General features: G+C 49.5%; 1 protein-coding gene across 7 annotated transcripts in view; it reads right to left on the bottom strand.

The window, feature by feature from the left end:
• The window catches only part of HYCC2 (hyccin PI4KA lipid kinase complex subunit 2), a 1,329,865-nt gene that overhangs the window by 654,014 nt on the left and 658,467 nt on the right, over positions 1 to 17,384 (bottom strand). For all 7 annotated transcript variants that reach the window (XM_069615445.1, XM_069615447.1, XM_069615449.1 and 4 more), the window contains one exon: positions 15,299 to 15,478. In XM_069615445.1, the coding sequence (XP_069471546.1) occupies positions 15,299 to 15,478 (180 nt within the window). The remainder of the gene's footprint in view (positions 1 to 15,298; positions 15,479 to 17,384) is intronic.

The following is a 17,384-nucleotide window of genomic DNA, read 5'->3' on the forward strand; positions in this document are numbered from 1 at the left end:
GGGAGGAAGTGGCAAGTGCGACTGAGGGGACTCAGAACCTGTCGCGGAGAACAAGCTCTGATCAACCAGTCGTTGAGGTAGGGGTAGATGTGAATCCCTTTCCTTCTCAGACTTGCAGCCACCACTGCCATAAGCTTGATGAAGACCCTTGGGGCAGAGGTGAGCCTGAATGGCAGAACCCAAAACTGATAGTGATAACTGCCAATCATGAAACTCTGGTACTTTTTTTGCTTCTGATGGATAGGCACATGAAAGTAAGCATCCTAAAGGTCCAATGACACCAACCAATCCTGGAGTCGAAGGGCCTGAAGGATCTGCGAAAGTTACCATCTTGAACGTGTCCTTCCTGAGGAACTTGTTTAAGTGTCTCAAGTCCAAGATGGGTCTCACTCCTCCGTACTTCTTGGGATTAGGAAATAAGGAGAATACCAACCCCGATTCCTCTACGCTGCAGGTATTAATTCTATCACACCTTTCTCCAATAAGGTAAGAATTTCCTGTTGGAGGAGCGGATCTGGACCTAACATAGATCGGCCTTTTGGGGTGTAATCCAGTAGTTTAATTAAGAATGGGAGGCAGTAACCGTAGGCCACTGTTTGCCACACTGATGCATCCAAGGGTATGCTCCACCAACTCTGAAGATGCAGTGACCGCTTGCCTCCCACCAGTCTTGTAGGTAAGGGAGTCAGAGGTTTTGCTAATCCAGCCACAGCTGAGGGCAAGGCAGAAGCAGCTGCCAGGAGTCCTGCCTCCTCTACCTCTCGACCCAAGTGGTGCCCTCCTCTGAACACTCAGAATATTGTCCTCTCCTCCTTGAGATCAAAGAGTAGAATCAAAAAGGACGCCCTCTCCATCCCCTTGCAGAAAATTGGGATTAGGAAGGTTGTTAGATTTCCGCACCCAGAGATTTTACTGCCGCCCAAGAAGCTTAAAGGTTTTCCAGGCGGTCATCAGCTTTTTCTCAGAACAATTGTGCACCATCAAAAGGAAGGTCTAACAAGCGTGCCTGGACATCCGGCGCAAAGCCTGATTTTCTGAGCCACGCCAAACGTCTTAACACTGTGCTGGCTACCATTGCACTGCTCACTGAGTCTACTGTGTCAAGGCTGGATTGCAGCGACTGTCATGACTTCCTTGCCATCCTGGATTGGGTTGAGGAATCCTTCCCTCTCCTCACGTTGCGGGATGTGTTCTGCTGCCAAAGCTGCGACTCCCCACAGGGTTTAAGTGTATTTGGTGATGGCACTGGTGGCATTGGCAGATTTAAGGGCCATGCTGCCAGCACTTAACATCCTCTTTCCTAGGGCATCTATTTTTCTATCATCCTTGTCTGATGGGGCAGAAGGGTATGCTGAAGCTCTAGAGGAAGATGTCGCTGCTTGCACCACCAGACTTTCTGGCATTGGGTGCCTTATTTGAAAAGGAGGATCGATAGAGGCAGGTCTATATTTTTTTTGTTAATGTTTTGTTCACTGCCGGAATGGAATCCGGCTTAAGCCAATTTTCCATGACGCTTACTCTCAATGTGCTGTGGAATGGCAGTACTGCTTCGCTCATTGGTCCACTGTCAAGTATGTCCAAGATTATCTCTCTACTATGGCAGTTGGTTTAGCCCAGCCAAAATACTCCAACACCTTACTCATTACTGACCTTATGATGGGTCAGAGTAACCAGACATCTGAATTTCCAAAGTCAGTCTCGGGAGAAGTTTGCAACTGCTAGCCTCTTTCAGAGTATCAACAAGTTTTTTCATCTTGGACTCCTCTGAAACCAGCTCCTCTGGTACATTGGGAGTTCCATACTCATACCCGAAGGGACCATCCTCATTGAAAAATTGGACCTATAGACCTAAAGAAATCTGGTCTTGGTAAGGGATGATTAAATGTCCTCAAAGGCTTGACCGGAGGTGTCGAAGACCTCAGAGGTGACAAGGGCACCGATGCCAAAGGCTGCATTGAGGACTTTGACTGCTTAGGTGAATGCCTTGAGAGCTTAGGTTATTGCCTCGATATGGGTGTCGAGGAACCTGAGCCCTTGAGCTTCCAACATGAGGTTGGTGACTTGGCTCTATGCGTCGAGGAAGACTCCTTTTACTTATGTCAATGAGCCTCTCTTCCTGGGCTCTTAGGTGCACGAGAAGAAATCCCATGAGGTGCCCTGCTGGTCTTGAGAGACGCGGAGGGACAGGAAGACTTCGACTCTTTCAGAAGGGCACTCTGAGGAGCTGCGCTCTGAAAAATAACTAACATCTTTAAACGGAAAATCTCCTATTCTACAGGAGTCAACGACTTACTTGGAAAGGAGACCTTCCAGTCAGGCGAGGAGGAAGACAACTAAGATCTGTGGCGTCACTTCTTGCTTTTCTTGTGGGAGGAGGAATGTCGAGACCTCGACCGCTTCTGGTGTCTGGAGCGCTTTCTCTCTGGGGACACGCCCCTGGAGTCATCGAAGATTTACGTTTTGAAGGGGTAATGGAGGGGGATTTAGGATAAGGCCTACCTGCTTTGAGTTTCCCCTTTGTGTCTCGCAAAGCCTTGACCATCATAGATTGGCAAGACGCGCAGTCATCTACTTTGTGGTTTACCGCCAGGCACCACAAAAACTCTGTGCGGGTCCGTTGTGGACATTTTTGCCCCACAATCGACACACTGCTTAAAACCGGTCTTTGGTCTCGAGGACATTTTTGAAGATGAAGTGCGTAGGAGAAAATTTGCGGCCTCGCTCCGAAGCTCGCTAGCATGCGGATAAACGGAACTGAGGCAACTGTCGGCAAGTCTGCTACTTATACCAGCGTCGGCATCACGGACGAAGACAGGATGGAGGCCGTAGAGGGCTACGACTCAACACCGCACAGCGCCCGATTCTACGGAATAAAATTCCGATGCAAGCTGCTAGCAGATGAGGAATACGTGGGAGGACAATCCATTTGAAACGGAAAGCTACCCTAAGCAGATACCTTTAAAAGCACTCCTCGGTCTAAGATCTGCAAAACCAAAGCTAAAGGAGCTGTTCAGACTTTGGACCTTTGCTCTTCTGCATCGATGATTTATGCAAATAACTTCAACCTTTAACCTCAAGATACAGCTCAAGATAGTAGAAAAGTGACGGGCACCCATGATCACCAGGGAGGACATAGAATCTATAATAGTGCTGCACAAATGGCGGTAATAGATAGTACAGTGCCAGAGATAAATTCATTGACAATAGGTTTGAGTGAGAAGGGTAGACTTTATTTGCACATAAGTGAATTTTTTAAGATTAGGCTACCAAATTGTAAACAAGAGCTTCCCTAGATTGCCCAAACCTAAATGACACTCTAGTCCTTACTGCTCCCCTAGTTTGCTTCAGGGTCTCATCATTGAAGAAACACGTTGAAACCGTATCTCTCTTCAGTCACCTGTGCAAAGGTAGGCTAGCCCTGGCCACCATTTGCATGCACACAACCTGTGCAGGCTGCCACATGAAAATAAAGCATAGGCCAGAGGGCCGCCAAGTAGACCAAAAATAGTCCTGGAACACTGCATTCCACATAGTGTTCTGCACGACCCCACTTGCACAGTGAAGACATTCCCTGCAGGCCATAGAAATGCAAGGTGTGGCTCTCCAAATGTTTTGGAAAACTGCCATAATCCATTACGCTCACTTAGCAGGCTAAGGCTGATGGGAGTTGTAGTTCGAAACTTCTAGAGGGGCACACGTTGCAGACCCCTGCTCTAGGTAAAGTGGTTTGGGACCATTAGCTCAAGTGTAGAGCAGTTTGATTAGAAGAACAAGTTACTTTCTTACCTGGTAACGTTCTTTCGATGGGATGGTCCGACGACGTATTCCATATCTATGACATGTAATCACCACAGCTGTGCTGCTTCAGAAACATTTTTCGGCGTCTGCGTCCTGCGTCGATGCGCCGTCATCGAGGACCTCCTCCGATGTCCAACGTCATCCGATGTGATAAGTAGGACGCACGACGCCCGTAGCCTCAGTTGTAGTTTTTTTCCCCCAGAACGTGTGACATTAGTCAACTGCCAGTCAGACACAAAGCCTTGCGGAACGTAAGCTGCAATCGCAAAAGAAATTCTGCAGCGGGGAAGGCAGGGAGGGAGTGATATGGAATACGTCGTCGGACCATCCCATCGAAAGAACGTTACCAGGTAAGAAAGTAACTTGTTCTTCGAGGGGATTGGGTCCTCCGACGTATTCCATATCTATGACAGACTCCCAAAGCAGTACTAAGCAAGGAGGAGGGAAATAATTTAGAATCAAAATTTAGAATTGCCAATCAAATAGCAGAGCAAAGGACCGCCTTGCCAAAGGCCAGATCAAGTCCTCGGATGGAATCGAGGGAATAGTGACGTACAAATGTATGTACTGAAGACCAGGTGGCTGCATCTCAGATGTTGCGAATAGGAACACCCCTCTGCAGGGCAGTAGATGCAGCCATACCCCTGGTAGAATGGGCCCGCAAGCCAGCCGGGGGGTCCTTACCCGCCAAGCGGTAACATTCCGAGATAGCCAAAATAATCCAGCGAGACCAAGTCTGTTTCGTCACAGCCTCTCCCAAACGCTTTCCAGCGTAACCAATAAAGAGTTGATCGTCCACTCTGACCCGGGACATGCGTGAAACATAAAAGCTTAAAGCTCTCCTAGGATCAAGCCTATGGAGCCTCTCCTCTTCCTTACCAGGATGCGGAGGAGGATAGAATGCCGGAAGAACAACCTTCTGGGCCAAATGAAATTCCGAAAACACCTTCGGAAGAAAAGAAGGACGAACTCTAAGGACAACCCTGTCCTTGTGAAATACAGTGAAGGGTGGCTTAACTGAAAGTGCCTATAACTCACTCACTCTGCGAGCGGAAGTAACCGCAACCAAAAACACAGTTTTCAGTTAACAGCCTCAAAGGGCAAGAGTGCAAAGGCTCAAATGGAGCACCCATAAGAAACTTAAGAACAAGGTTTAAATCCCAACCGGGCACCAGGAAAGGTGACGGAGGGAACACATTAGTGAGCCCTTTCAGAAACTGTGAAATTAAAGGGATTTTAAAGTAGGACCACTCTTCAGACGAGCGCTTAAAGATGGACAGCGCCGCCAGGTAACCTTTAATGGTACCCACTTGCAAGCCCCTGTGGGCCAAAGAAAGTAAAAAGGACAGAACCATGGGGATGTCACATGCAAAAGGATCCACATTCTGAACTCTGCACCAGTCGCAGAACTTACGCCAACGGCAACGGTACAGAGACTTTGTTGCTGGCCGTGAGGCCGAGAGCAACACCTCCATCACGTCTTCAGGGAGGTCCCAATCCTTATACCTCAACCTTTCAGAAGCCAAGCGTGAAGGTTGAGGGATCTAACCTCTGGATGGAGAACCTGACCCCCCCCCTCCCGTGAGAGCAGATAGTCTCGGTAGGGAAGACGACGTGGAGGGCAGATGGACAAGTCGAGAAGGTCCGGGTACCACGTCCTCCGAGCCCACGCCGGAGCAATGAGGATCATCCGGGAACCGAACTTCCGTAACCTCCGCAGCACTTGCGGGATGACGCGGACTGGAGGAAACGCGTACAGCAGCGGGAATGACCACTCCACCACGAACGCGTCTCCTAAGGCTCCTTTTGGAGGAAATTCCCGCGAGCAGAACCTCTCGCACTTCCGGTTGACATTGGAGGCGAAGAGATCCACTTGAGGGGTCCCCAAAGGGCGAAGATCTCCAGGAGAATCTCCTGAGCCAACTCCCACTTGTGAGAGATCGTGCTCTGCCTGCTCAGAGCGTCCGCCGTCACATTTTCGTCTCCGGCCAGATGAACTGCCGAGATCGAAACTTCCTGCTGGATGGCCCAGAACTCGAGCTGCATCGCCTCCCTGCACAGAGGAAGTGACCCTGTCCCCCCCCCCTTTTTGTTGAGGTAGTGCATGGCCACTGTGTTGTCCGTCAGGATCAGGACATTCTTTCCTCGCACAGTCGGCAGAAAAGCCTTCAGGGCTAGCCTGACGGCCCTCAGCACCAACAGATTGATATGGAGTCTGGACTCCGACGGAGACCAACGACCGCTGACTGTCAGCTCGTTGGCATGAGCTCCCCATCCCGTGAGGGATGCATCCGTCACAATCGTCACCTCTGGCCAGGGAAGCCAAAATGGAGCCCCCTTCATCAAGTTGCCTTCGACGGCCCACCACAAAAGGTCCCGGGCGACCGAGGGCGGCACCTGAACCGGGTCCGACATCCTGCCGGAGGACTGCGACCATTGCATCTTGAGTGCCCACTGCAAGGATCTCATCCGCAGGCGAGCCTCTGGCACCAGAAGAATGCAGGATGCCATGAGGCCGAGCAACCTCAAGAACTCGAACGCTGGGAGCGTCTGGGCATGCTGAAACTTGTGCACCATCTGCTGAATGTGAAGAGCCCTCACATGGGGAGGAAAACACTGCCCCAGGGAAGTGTCGAGCACTGCTCCGATGTACTGGAGCCGCTGTGTTGGCGTCAAATGGGACTTCTTTAAATTGAGGGAGAAGCCCAGCCTGTGAAGGGAGTGGCAGGTGACGGACAGATGATCCAGGACTTGCTCGGGAGAGCTCCCCCTGATCAACCAATCGTCCAGGTAGGGGTAGACGTGAATCCCCCCTTGCCTGAGATGCGCTGCCACCACCAACATGAGCTTGGTGAAAACCCTCGGGGCGGAGGTCAATCCGAACGGCAGGACTCAAAACTGAAAGTGCGAGTCGCCAACCGCGAACCTCAGGTACTTCTTGTGCTTGGGATGGATCGGCACATGGAAGTAAGCATCCTTGAGGTCGAGAGACACCAACCAGTCCTGAAGCTGAAGGGCCTAGAGGACTTGAGAGTAACCATCTTGAACTTGTCCTTCCTGAGGAGTTTGTTCAAACAACGTAAGTCCATGATGGGTCTCAAACCCCCGTCTTTCTTTGAAATCAAAAAATAAGGGGAATACCATCCCTTGTTCCTCTCCGCTACAGGCACCAGTTCTATGGTGCCTTTCTCCAGCAGGGCTTGAATTTCCTGCGCAAGGAGCGTATCCGGACTCTGCAAAGAGAGGTTCCCCGGTGGATTGTCGTGAGGCCTCTGCCGAAAGGGAAGACAGTAGCCGTGGGTTATGATCTCCAGAACCCACACATCTGAAGTAATGGCACGCCACTCTACAAGATGCTGCGCCAGCCTTCCCCCAACCGGCGGACCATGGGACATGGCTTCATGACTGAGTGTTAGCGGCTGCGGCGTTACCTGAGGGCAAAGAGGCAACTGCCCGAGCGGCCTTGGCACCACGGGGTACCCTGTCGTCCACCTCTGGTACCCCTGCGCTGGCCTCTTTGACTGCCAGCTCCTCTCGCTTTACTGAAGGACGAGTAATAGCGAAAGGAACCACCCCTCCATTGCTGTCCCCTAGGACGAAAAGGCGGAGGTTGGCGAACTGCAGCGCCCAATGACTTCGCTGCAGCTTTGGAGGTCTGCAACCTCTCAAAGCTCTCGTCAGCCTTGCTGCCAAAAAGGTGTTCACCGTCAAAGGGCATGTTGAGGAGCCGGGACTGCACATCAGGAGCAAACCCCGACTTCCGCAACCACGCAAACCTGCCTATCACGGTGCTCGCCGCCATGGACCTGCTGACGCATTCAGCCATGTCCAAACCCGACTGAACAGACTCACACATGGCATCCTTACCATCCTGGACCATAGCAAGGAAACCATCCCGTTCGTCCCCTTCGGGAATATGTTCAGCCGCTAACGCAACACAGTTCCACAGAGTGTGTGTGAAACGAGACAAGGCACAAATGGAGTTGGCCGCCTGAAGCGCCATACCACCAGAAGAAAACACTTTCTTCGCCCAGCCATCAAAACATTTGTCATCCCTATCAGGAGGGATGGTAGGGTACGACGCCTTCTTTGCCGGGGCCGTGGCCGCCTGCATCACCAAACTCTCCGGAGTGGGGTGCCTGGTCAAGTAGCAGGGGTCGCTACTGGCTGGACGGTATTTTCGCGACAAGGACCTGCCCACCACCGGGAGACTCTCCGGAGCAGTCCAAGCCGCCGCCACCCTTCTCTGTAGAGCCATATGAAACGGCAGTACCGGGTCAGTTGGGGGACCAACATCGAGGATGTCCGTGAGATCATCCTGCACAAACTCCCCTGGGGGAGCAGACCATCCCAAGTACTCGGAAACCGTAGCCATAAGGTCCCGGTACGAGGAATCGGCATGAGAGCCAGGCTCAGGCCTACAAAACTCCACCTCCGGAGAGATGTCCAGTCCACTGGCATCATGCAGTGACTGCCTCAAATCGTCAAACTGACTATGGCCCGAGACCATTTCATCTGGAACCTGACTAGGAACCAGGCCATCTGTCATGATGCCTACCTCCAAGGAGCCAGGTCTGACCCAGCAACCCCAGAGGCAGGCATCATTTCCCCCAGGGGAGTGCCAGCGGGCCCAAGCTGGGGCCCTTTGGACGCAGTCCTGGCGCCTTAGGCGCCAGGCTCATGTTGGACCCCTGTCCTGGCGCCTTAGGCGCCAGGCTCATAAAGCTAGACATGTGTTCAAGTGTTGTAATGTGCACTTACCTGATGCAGACCATACTGCCACATCCAAGCCCTCTTGAGGCCTGAATGGAACTACTTTACCTGTGGGATTACTTTCCACCCGGGTGTGGTCGGGGAAGGATACATTCCTGATCGGAGGAAGGATACACACTTGGAACTTCTTCCAAAGCTATTTAAACCACACCCGATCAGCAACTCACGCTTCGCGTTGTTCTGCTCCTCGCAGCTGGACGCTCACCGTGTCAGCTCCTGCATCTGGACCTCAGCCTCGCCTGTCAGTATCCTGGGTCACCTGCAAAGGGAGACAAAAGACCTTACCTGCTAAATCAGCACCACAGAGACATCACACCGACGATCCTGAAAAGGAAGACATCATTTTAAAAGCATTTCGCTACGAGCGCTGCATTTCACTCACCTTTCCTGGACGCCACCATCTTCAGCAGCGATCATCCGGATCCACAGCCACTTCCCAGAACCTAGAGAGAAAGACAAGAACAAGTTGAGAGAAGGAAGGGAATAGGAAAAGCTCAGTTTCCTTCTAAGTCTTACCTGTTGGGTCATTCCCATTTCATTTCGGGTCTTGCCGCTTCCAGGCATCCGGACCCCGGCCCCTATGGGGAAAAAAGACAAAGACATTGAATGAGCGAATGCAAAGACATTACCCGAGCGCTCATCCAGAACTTACCAGTCATTTACTGGAACTGCACGTTTCACTTCGGGTCGGCGCCATATCATCGGCATTCCGAACCCCGGCCCCTAAGGGGAAAAAGACAATGAATATTATTATTAAGCTTGGACTTTTGAACTTGCAACAGAACTTTTACAGAGCCTTACCTGAATAGTCAAGCTTACCTGAACTCCCATCAATCCTCAATCCAGTGAAGTAACTGGGTTTCAACGCGCCCCTGCATCAGAAGCAGGATGGAGAGCTCATCCTTCCTGACCCTAAGGTGAAACTTCACGGGGAATCGTGGAAGGGTATCGTGGAGGTTTGGAAGAGAGTGGGAGGCTTGAGCATAACTCAGTCAGTAGGTAATACTCCCTTTTTCACGCACAGGGGAATATTCCTGCGAGCCGGAGAAACCAGAGTAGAGGGGCCCTTCCTGTCCATCTTCAGAGTCCTGCGCTTCACCATTGAAGAAGCATCAGCACTCGAAGCCAGACCTGTGCCTCCGTGGGAATCAGGTGAGCGTTACACTATCAGAATCCTCATCCACCTCCGAAATATATTCCAGGTGGCGAAAAGAAGGCACCGGAGAGTGCTTGCTTTTAACCAGAGCCTTCCCTAGGGGGTTCCTCCATGCCACGGGGTACCTCCGACACCCTGGCCTCGAAAGGCGTCGAGTGGATCGGCGCCAGCGTCGAGAGAACAGGCATCGGCACCGAGAGGATCGGCGTCGAGCAAATCGGCGTCGACGTCAGATGCAGCGCCGCCAGCATCGACGGCGTCGACACAGTCCTCGAAGCCGGAGCTCCGAGCGTGACCTTCGACGACCTGAGCGTCGACGGCTTCGACGACTTCCTCGGAGCCGGAGCCTCGAGAAAGCCTGTCGACGCCTCAGGCGTCGATTTCTTCCTCGAAGACATCACAGGTGCACAAGGTCTCGAACGCGTCGAGGACCGGGACCTGGAACGGGTATGTCGAGAACGAGCCCCCTTGTCCGAACGGGACCTCTCCCGTGACTCGTGCCGACCACTCTTGCGAGTGGTGTCTCTCGACCTCTCACGGCCGACCCCACTCGGGGGCGCGGACGGCTTAGTACCCTGCGACTCAAGAATCGCCAGCATTTTCTTCCCGAAGGAAGCCCATTCCTCCGGCGTCGCACGGCTGGTGGGGTAAGCGACGTGCCGGGCAGAGTCCTCAGAAGAGGACCTGGAAGACGACCGCTGTCGGCGCTTCCGAGAATGCCTCGAAGAGGCCGAGGAGTGGCGAGACCGACTCCTAGAAGGAGACCCACGAGACTTCCGACGATGACGCGGAGAGTCACCTCTCGAATCATCCGTCGAAAGCCCCGCAGACTTTGACTTCTGGGGCTTGGACACCCGACCTACCGACAACTTCTTCTTACGTTCCCGTAAGGCCTTGGACGTGAGCGACTGGCAGTCGATAGTCATCCGTGTCGTGGGCCTCCCCGAGGCACCAGAGGCAGGCATCATGCGAGTCCGTCACCGACATCTTGGACCCACACTCCCCGCACTTCTTGAAGTGCGGGGTCGAAGACAAAGTAGAAGGATTTTCTCACAAACGAACAGGTTCGAACAACCGAGAAGAACAGAACTCCAAAGAGTCGAGGCGTAACCGAGATTCACAAAGCAACACGTTCGCAGAAAAAACAGAACTGAGGCTACGGGCGTCGTGCGTCCTACTTATCACATCGGATGACGTCGGAGGAGGTCCTCGACGACGGCGCATCGACGTCATCGATGCAGGACGCAGGAAAAAGTTTCCGAAGCAGCACAGCTGTGGTGATTACATGTCAGATATGGAATACGTCAGAGGACCCAATCTCCTCGAAACAGCCATTGGGCTGGGTCTCAGTAATCCACAAAAAGCCTTAAAATAGAACATTTGCCTGTGAAGACCTTTACTGAATCTTGCTAAAGTGTTGCATCCCTTTTTAATACCACCATGTTTTTAATTCTCACGGTACACAGTTTCACATAAGGCAATGCTGCAAATAACTCAACCAATTGCTGGGTGTGGGCCGTGCAATATGAACAATCTTGTATATAAATACACGCAGTGGTAGATTTTCATTTGGATGTGTTCACAGCACTAGTTAATAGGTTCAAGAGAACTCAAACTATGCACTTGCCATGTGCGAGTGATAACGGACTCAGGGCAAGACATTATATGCTTTTTGCACGTGAAGAAGCCTTAAACCCGGCGCGAAGGGGGCAAGCCGGTCTGTGCCGGTCTGGCCAGACTATATAAGTCCCTGATAACGCATTTACTTCAAGTAACTTTTATTTTAGAAGCGCCGTTAAGCAACTGCCGTATTTCGTTTTTAAAACCTTTTAAGTAATTTAGTTTTTAGCTGTAACTTGTGTAATTGTGTAACTGTAAAAACTAGTCCTTGTGGCTACGTATTAGACTACATTTGCACCCTGCTTTTAGAATTGTAAACCGTGTAATTTTATCGGTGTTAGTTTCCTTGCACTGACTGTTTGGGTAATCGACTACATTACCCAGCAGCCTTGTAGTTTGGAGCTGTTTCTTAGCCTTAAACCCGGCGCGAAAGCGCCGGCGCGAAGGGGGCAAGCCGGTCTGTGCCGGTCCGTGGCCGGACGTGTCGGCGTTGGTGTTGGCAGCCAGGGCCAGTCACACCAGTGCTAGTATCCGGGGTTTGGTTTGGCTTAGGTAAGTCAAGATTTGCGCCATGTTGGCCACAGGAGAGGTGAGAGAAGCGAGTCAACATGAGAGGGATGGAGTTTTAATTAACGAGGTAGAGGGAAATTTAGACCCTGCCTTAGTACGGGAGGACACGGGAAAGTTCTCAGACCTTAATATAGGCCTACTGAACACTCGTTCATTAACTAAACATGCTACCAATATTAAAGAGATGATTACTTCCAACAAGTTCGACATTCTCTGCATAACAGAAACTTGGCTCAAGGACCCAGTAGGGCCCACCTGTGAACAGGCTGTACCAGATGGATACAGTATTTACTTTGAAAATAGACAACAGGGTAGAGGTAGCGGGGTGGCAATTATTGCCAAAAACTGCCTTAAACTCTTTAAGGTTACTCTAGGATTTAGTGGATGCGAAGCTTTGCACCTTAAGCTAATGTTCTCACCCAATAACTGCCTAAATTTAATTGCAATATACAGACCACCTGCCCTGGTCTCAGACTTTTCATCAGAGCTTTGCTCATATTTAAACACCCCGAGATCTGATAATGTATCCACAGTTATTATGGGCGACGTAAACTTTTGGCGAGGAAATAAGAAGGATAAGGGAGCCATTGCCCTGGAAAAAGCATTGAATAACCTGGATTTTACTATTCTCAATATGGACCCCACCACTCCTCAGGGAAACCAGTTAGACTGGCTGTGTGGACACAATGTACTATTACAAAATTGTAGAACCCCTCCATGTATATGGAGTGATCACTACCTAATATCAGCTAATTTAAGATTACCACTTTATGTACACAAACCCAATCCTCATATAAAGATAGCTAAGAGAAATTTTAATAATTTAAATGCACTACTTCTTAAGGCCTGTACGGATAAAATAGCGGGCTCTTTTCAGGATCAGGACTCATGCACACATCTTTTAGATAAATATAACAAGCATCTTACAGAATTAGTGGAATCAGAGGCACCGCTCATCTCAAAATTAGCTAGGAAAAATAACAACAGCCAAAAATGGTTTAGTCCAGAGCTCCACTCTTTGAAGAAAGAAAAACGATCCTTGGAAAGGAAATGGATTAAAGATAAAACCACGGAGAGTAAAAAGAACTGGAAATTGAAGGACAAGGAATATAGAGATAAGATTAAGGCAGCCAAGGCAGATTTTCTCAATAGCGAAATTGAGCATGCAGAAAATAAGACTAGCAAGCTCTTTGATATTTTGAAGAGCATAGAAAAGCCGGCCTCTCTCACCCCGCCTTTTACGCCCTCCGAGGAGGATTGTAACAAGGTTTCACAGGCTTTTCAAGCAAAAACAGAAAAAGCAAGACAAAACATTATCAAAGCTAGACTTACCGATAAACTAGACACTGATACCCCAGTAATGGAGACTCTTGTCAGAGGACAGTTCTTCAAATTTAGATCCATCTCAGAGGCAGAGATGTTAGAGGTGTTGAACAATATGAAACCAACCACTTGTGCAGAAAACATCTTGCCACCTAGCATCATTCTTAAACATAAAGATATCTTTGCGCCTATTCTCCAGAGAATAGTAAATACTTCCTTTAAAGAGGGCATAGTGCCGAGAGACCTTAAGAAAGTTACTATCACCCCTCTTGTCAAAAAAGCAGGTCTGGATCCTAAAGATCCTGCGAATCTTCGCCCAATAACCAACGCAAACTTTGTTCTCAAGTTACTGGACAAGGTCGCTTCACAACAACTGCAACAATTTGTCGAAAAAGAGGAGATCCTGCATCAGCAACAATCGGGATTTAGAGCCTCCCATAGTACGGAAACAGCCATGCTGGATCTGCAGAACCAGATGCTTAGTTTAATAGATAAAGGCAAACTAGGAGTGTTAATGCTTTTAGATCTCAGTGCCGCCTTTGACCTGGTGGATCACCATCTTCTCATCAAGGCACTCAGAGAGAATGTGGGCTGTTCAGAAGGAGCCGTAGATTGGCTTCTGTCCTTCCTTTCGGACCGTCAAGCCAGAGTCCATTGGGGCAGTTGCTTCTCTGATCCCTGTGATATCTTATTTGGAGTTCCACAAGGGGCCAGCCTGTCCCCTATGCTGTTCAATATATATATGCGCACTCTGTGCAGCTAACTGGTGAAGGAGGGGGTGTCGTTTACAAATTACGCAGATGACACCCAACTCATATTAGAACTGGATGGTAGCCATCATGACGCAGACAGTGAAGCAATAGCTAGGGTTTATGAGATAACAAATGTCTGGATGCAGACAAATTGGATGTGTCTGAATGACTAAAACTGAGCTGATGCTGTTTGGATCTAGTCGTCAGCTTGCCAACTTGGGGGCAGAGTATAAGTCATTTAAAATTAGGAATGCCACTATCCAGGTAGTCCAGAAAGTGAAGACCCTGGGAATGATGGTTAATGCAGTGGTAGACTCTCATGCCCAGACTAGCTATCTACAAAAAAACACAGCATATTATTTAAGGCTCATGAAAGCCATTAAGCCGTACCTCAATGAGGGTAACATGGCCACTAAAGCCAGAGCCATTATATTATCTAGGCTTGATTACGGCAATGCCCTGTTGTTAGGGGCTTCCTCTAGGGATGTTCCCAGCTGTCAGGTGATTCAGAATAACGCGGTTAGGCTGGTCAAAAATCTGAAGAAAAGAGACCATGTCACTGCAGATAGAATAGCGTTACACTGGCTTAGAGTAGAGGATCGTATAAAATTTAAAGCCCTCTGCCTGGTGCACAAATGTCTTTATGGCTCTGCTCCAGAGTATCTGAAAAAGAGACTAGTGTCTCACACCCCCAGTCGAAGTCTCCGTTCCGGGGGCAAATGCCTGTTGATCGTTCCCAAGTTCAAGCTGAAATCAGGGTTGGGCAGCTCCTTCTTGGTTCAGGCGCCTAGCTTGTGGAATAGTGTTCCGGAAAGACTCAGGTCCGAAACAAACCTTGTTTTCAGGAAGGGTTTAAAAACATATCTCTTCAGATGATGAACTAGGATAGGATGATTTAAGGACAACTTCATGGTTTAGCCAGGGCTGGCCTCCTTCTGTGTTCTGTTTTGTGTTTTCTGTTCGTCTAAGCGCCCTGATGCCCTCGGGCTACCGGCGCTATACAAAAATTAAATACATACATACAAGAAGTGAGGGGGCGAGCGACTTTATGCCTTGCTAGTAGCTTGGCAACTTGATATTTTTACTGCTAGGTTCAATAGTACAACTACCTATGCAGGCACAAAGCGATGAGGTACCTTGCTCAGATACAGCCGAGTGTCCTTGAATAATTCTTCAGAAAGGGATCAAAGCAATTGTACACATTGTTCCACTGACTTTTCTAAGCTTGCTGTGGCCGCATATTCTTTCATGCAATAGCAGTTAATTGAAGAGCATTTCCCAGTCATTTCTTCTAGACTTCACTTACCAAATTATAAATTCCAAGCAGCAGTGCTTCAATGCAACCATTACTCTGTCTGTCACGGCTGGCAGTGAGGCGCAGGTAAACCCAGATGATCTCGGGTAGAAACTGCAGCGTGAACCTCTTCAGCCGCACCTCAGAGCTGCGATAAAGCTCGAAGAGCTGATGACAAACCGGTTCTACGAGCTGCGGCGGAAAGAAATGGAGGGTTAACTTGGCCTTCAGCAAGGACTATTGTTTGTCTTATTGAGAACACAATCAAATGTTTGATAGATTAAATACTCGCATGGATTCCAGAGATTACATCAACAACTGCCATATCCCTCTTCTAAGACTGGGACAGTTCTTTGAGGCCATAAAAGACATGCAAGAACAGGACTGTTTTAGTATTCTGTTAGAATGAAATGCAATTCATATAGCACTTATTTGACCCTGAAAACGAAAATATTCAAAATAAGGGCTTTGTGAAACGGCACAAAAAAAACGGAATGCACCAACTTAAAGGGGAGGCCCAGGAAAAACAAAACTTTGGCCTCCTAGAAAAAACACACAAAGATAGATGACATCCAAACAGGCGGTAAATGTTTTCAGTAGTGAAAACACATGGGCCTCATTACGAGGTTGGTGGTAACCCACCGGCAGGTTGCCGCCAATCCCGTAACTCTGTTTCTGCCGCCTGAGATGCCGGTGCCACCAGGACATTACAAGTCCCGGCGGCCCGCAATGTCAGTCGGCGGAAAATGTTGTGCCCCATTCTGATGGAGTCCCATAGAAACGGGTGCACGGAAGCACCGGCATGGTCGTCAGCGGTGCTGGTGCTTCCATGGCAACCCTGGCTACCGGAGCCGATGCGCCCAGCACATCAGACCTGGTGGGGCATCTGCTCCAGCAGGCAGAGTTGTAGTCTGCCAGTCCGGAAATGGTGATTTTACGTTGCTACCGGAACCCTTGTTTCTGGACCGGCAGACTCTTAATGAGGTGAACCCTTAAACTGTACATGCGTCTTCCTGGGCATTACACCAGACCAAATTGTTATGCCACTATTGTAATTCGGTAGTATATATTCTAACCCATTTCCCTGTGTGTCGCTCCACGGGCAGCAATGCAAGCCACAGAATTCCGTGTACATTTTTGGGAAAGGCGACCACATTACCCAGAATACAGTGGTGGATCACAATCCCACTGCACCTTTGCATTGTTAATTTGTGACAGTTGAAATACAACAACTGACCAGTATTTGGATATTCCACAATATGATGCATTAAGTCAGCGTAGGCACTCACAACATATTTATGGAAGACATTTGGAGAATGCAGATAAAACAGAAATTTTTGAGGGTGTGAAATACATTTGGTGTAGAAATGAACATTGCATAAGCTTGCGTTTATAGTTCACACAGACCTTCCTGGCTTTCTCACGCATTTTAGCCCATGTATCATCAGCCATTAACGTTCCCATGCTCTTCTCCCATTTCGCTTTTGTTACGGTGCACATGCCTCTTTCGGCTAACACCATTTTATACATGATGTCAGTAAGTATTGGTGGCCAGCACATAGGTAATAGAGCGCTCCATGGGAGCCAGGGGAAAGGTTGAGATGGCTCTTGACAGTTTGCCACTCAATCCAATATAACAGCGTATGTTTTTCTGAAGTACCATCTAGTTCACCAAACTCCTCTGTGTGATAAATGTACCTGCCAAAAACAAATCCATCAGTTTAACCAACGAGTCTGGCCATCTGGCCTGCATATACCTTTATCAAAGGAGCACTTAAACGGCCAAATTCTCTCTATATACATATTGAGGGCCCGATTCATAGAATCCTGCGCAGAAAAGGCACAAGTGCTGTGCGACGAGAAGGAGCGTGTGCCAGCTGTGGCGCAGACAATCAATTGTGTGCCACATGTATTCATGGATTTCCCGAGGCATCAGTAGCCGTGGCGCAAGGAACAGCAAGCAGCACCAGTAACGCCCCCAACATGCCCCCACGCGCAGTAAAAAACAAGTGAAGTGCCTAACATGGCGCAAGCCCCCCCGCCATGCCTGGCCCAGCATACAGCCCCCCCCCTAGTGAAATCGCGTGAAAACTCAGCG

Source organism: Ambystoma mexicanum, chromosome 9 (genome assembly GCF_040938575.1).
Source record: "Ambystoma mexicanum isolate Mex_15411 chromosome 9, UKY_AmexF1_1, whole genome shotgun sequence".
NCBI lineage: Eukaryota > Metazoa > Chordata > Amphibia > Caudata > Ambystomatidae > Ambystoma > Ambystoma mexicanum.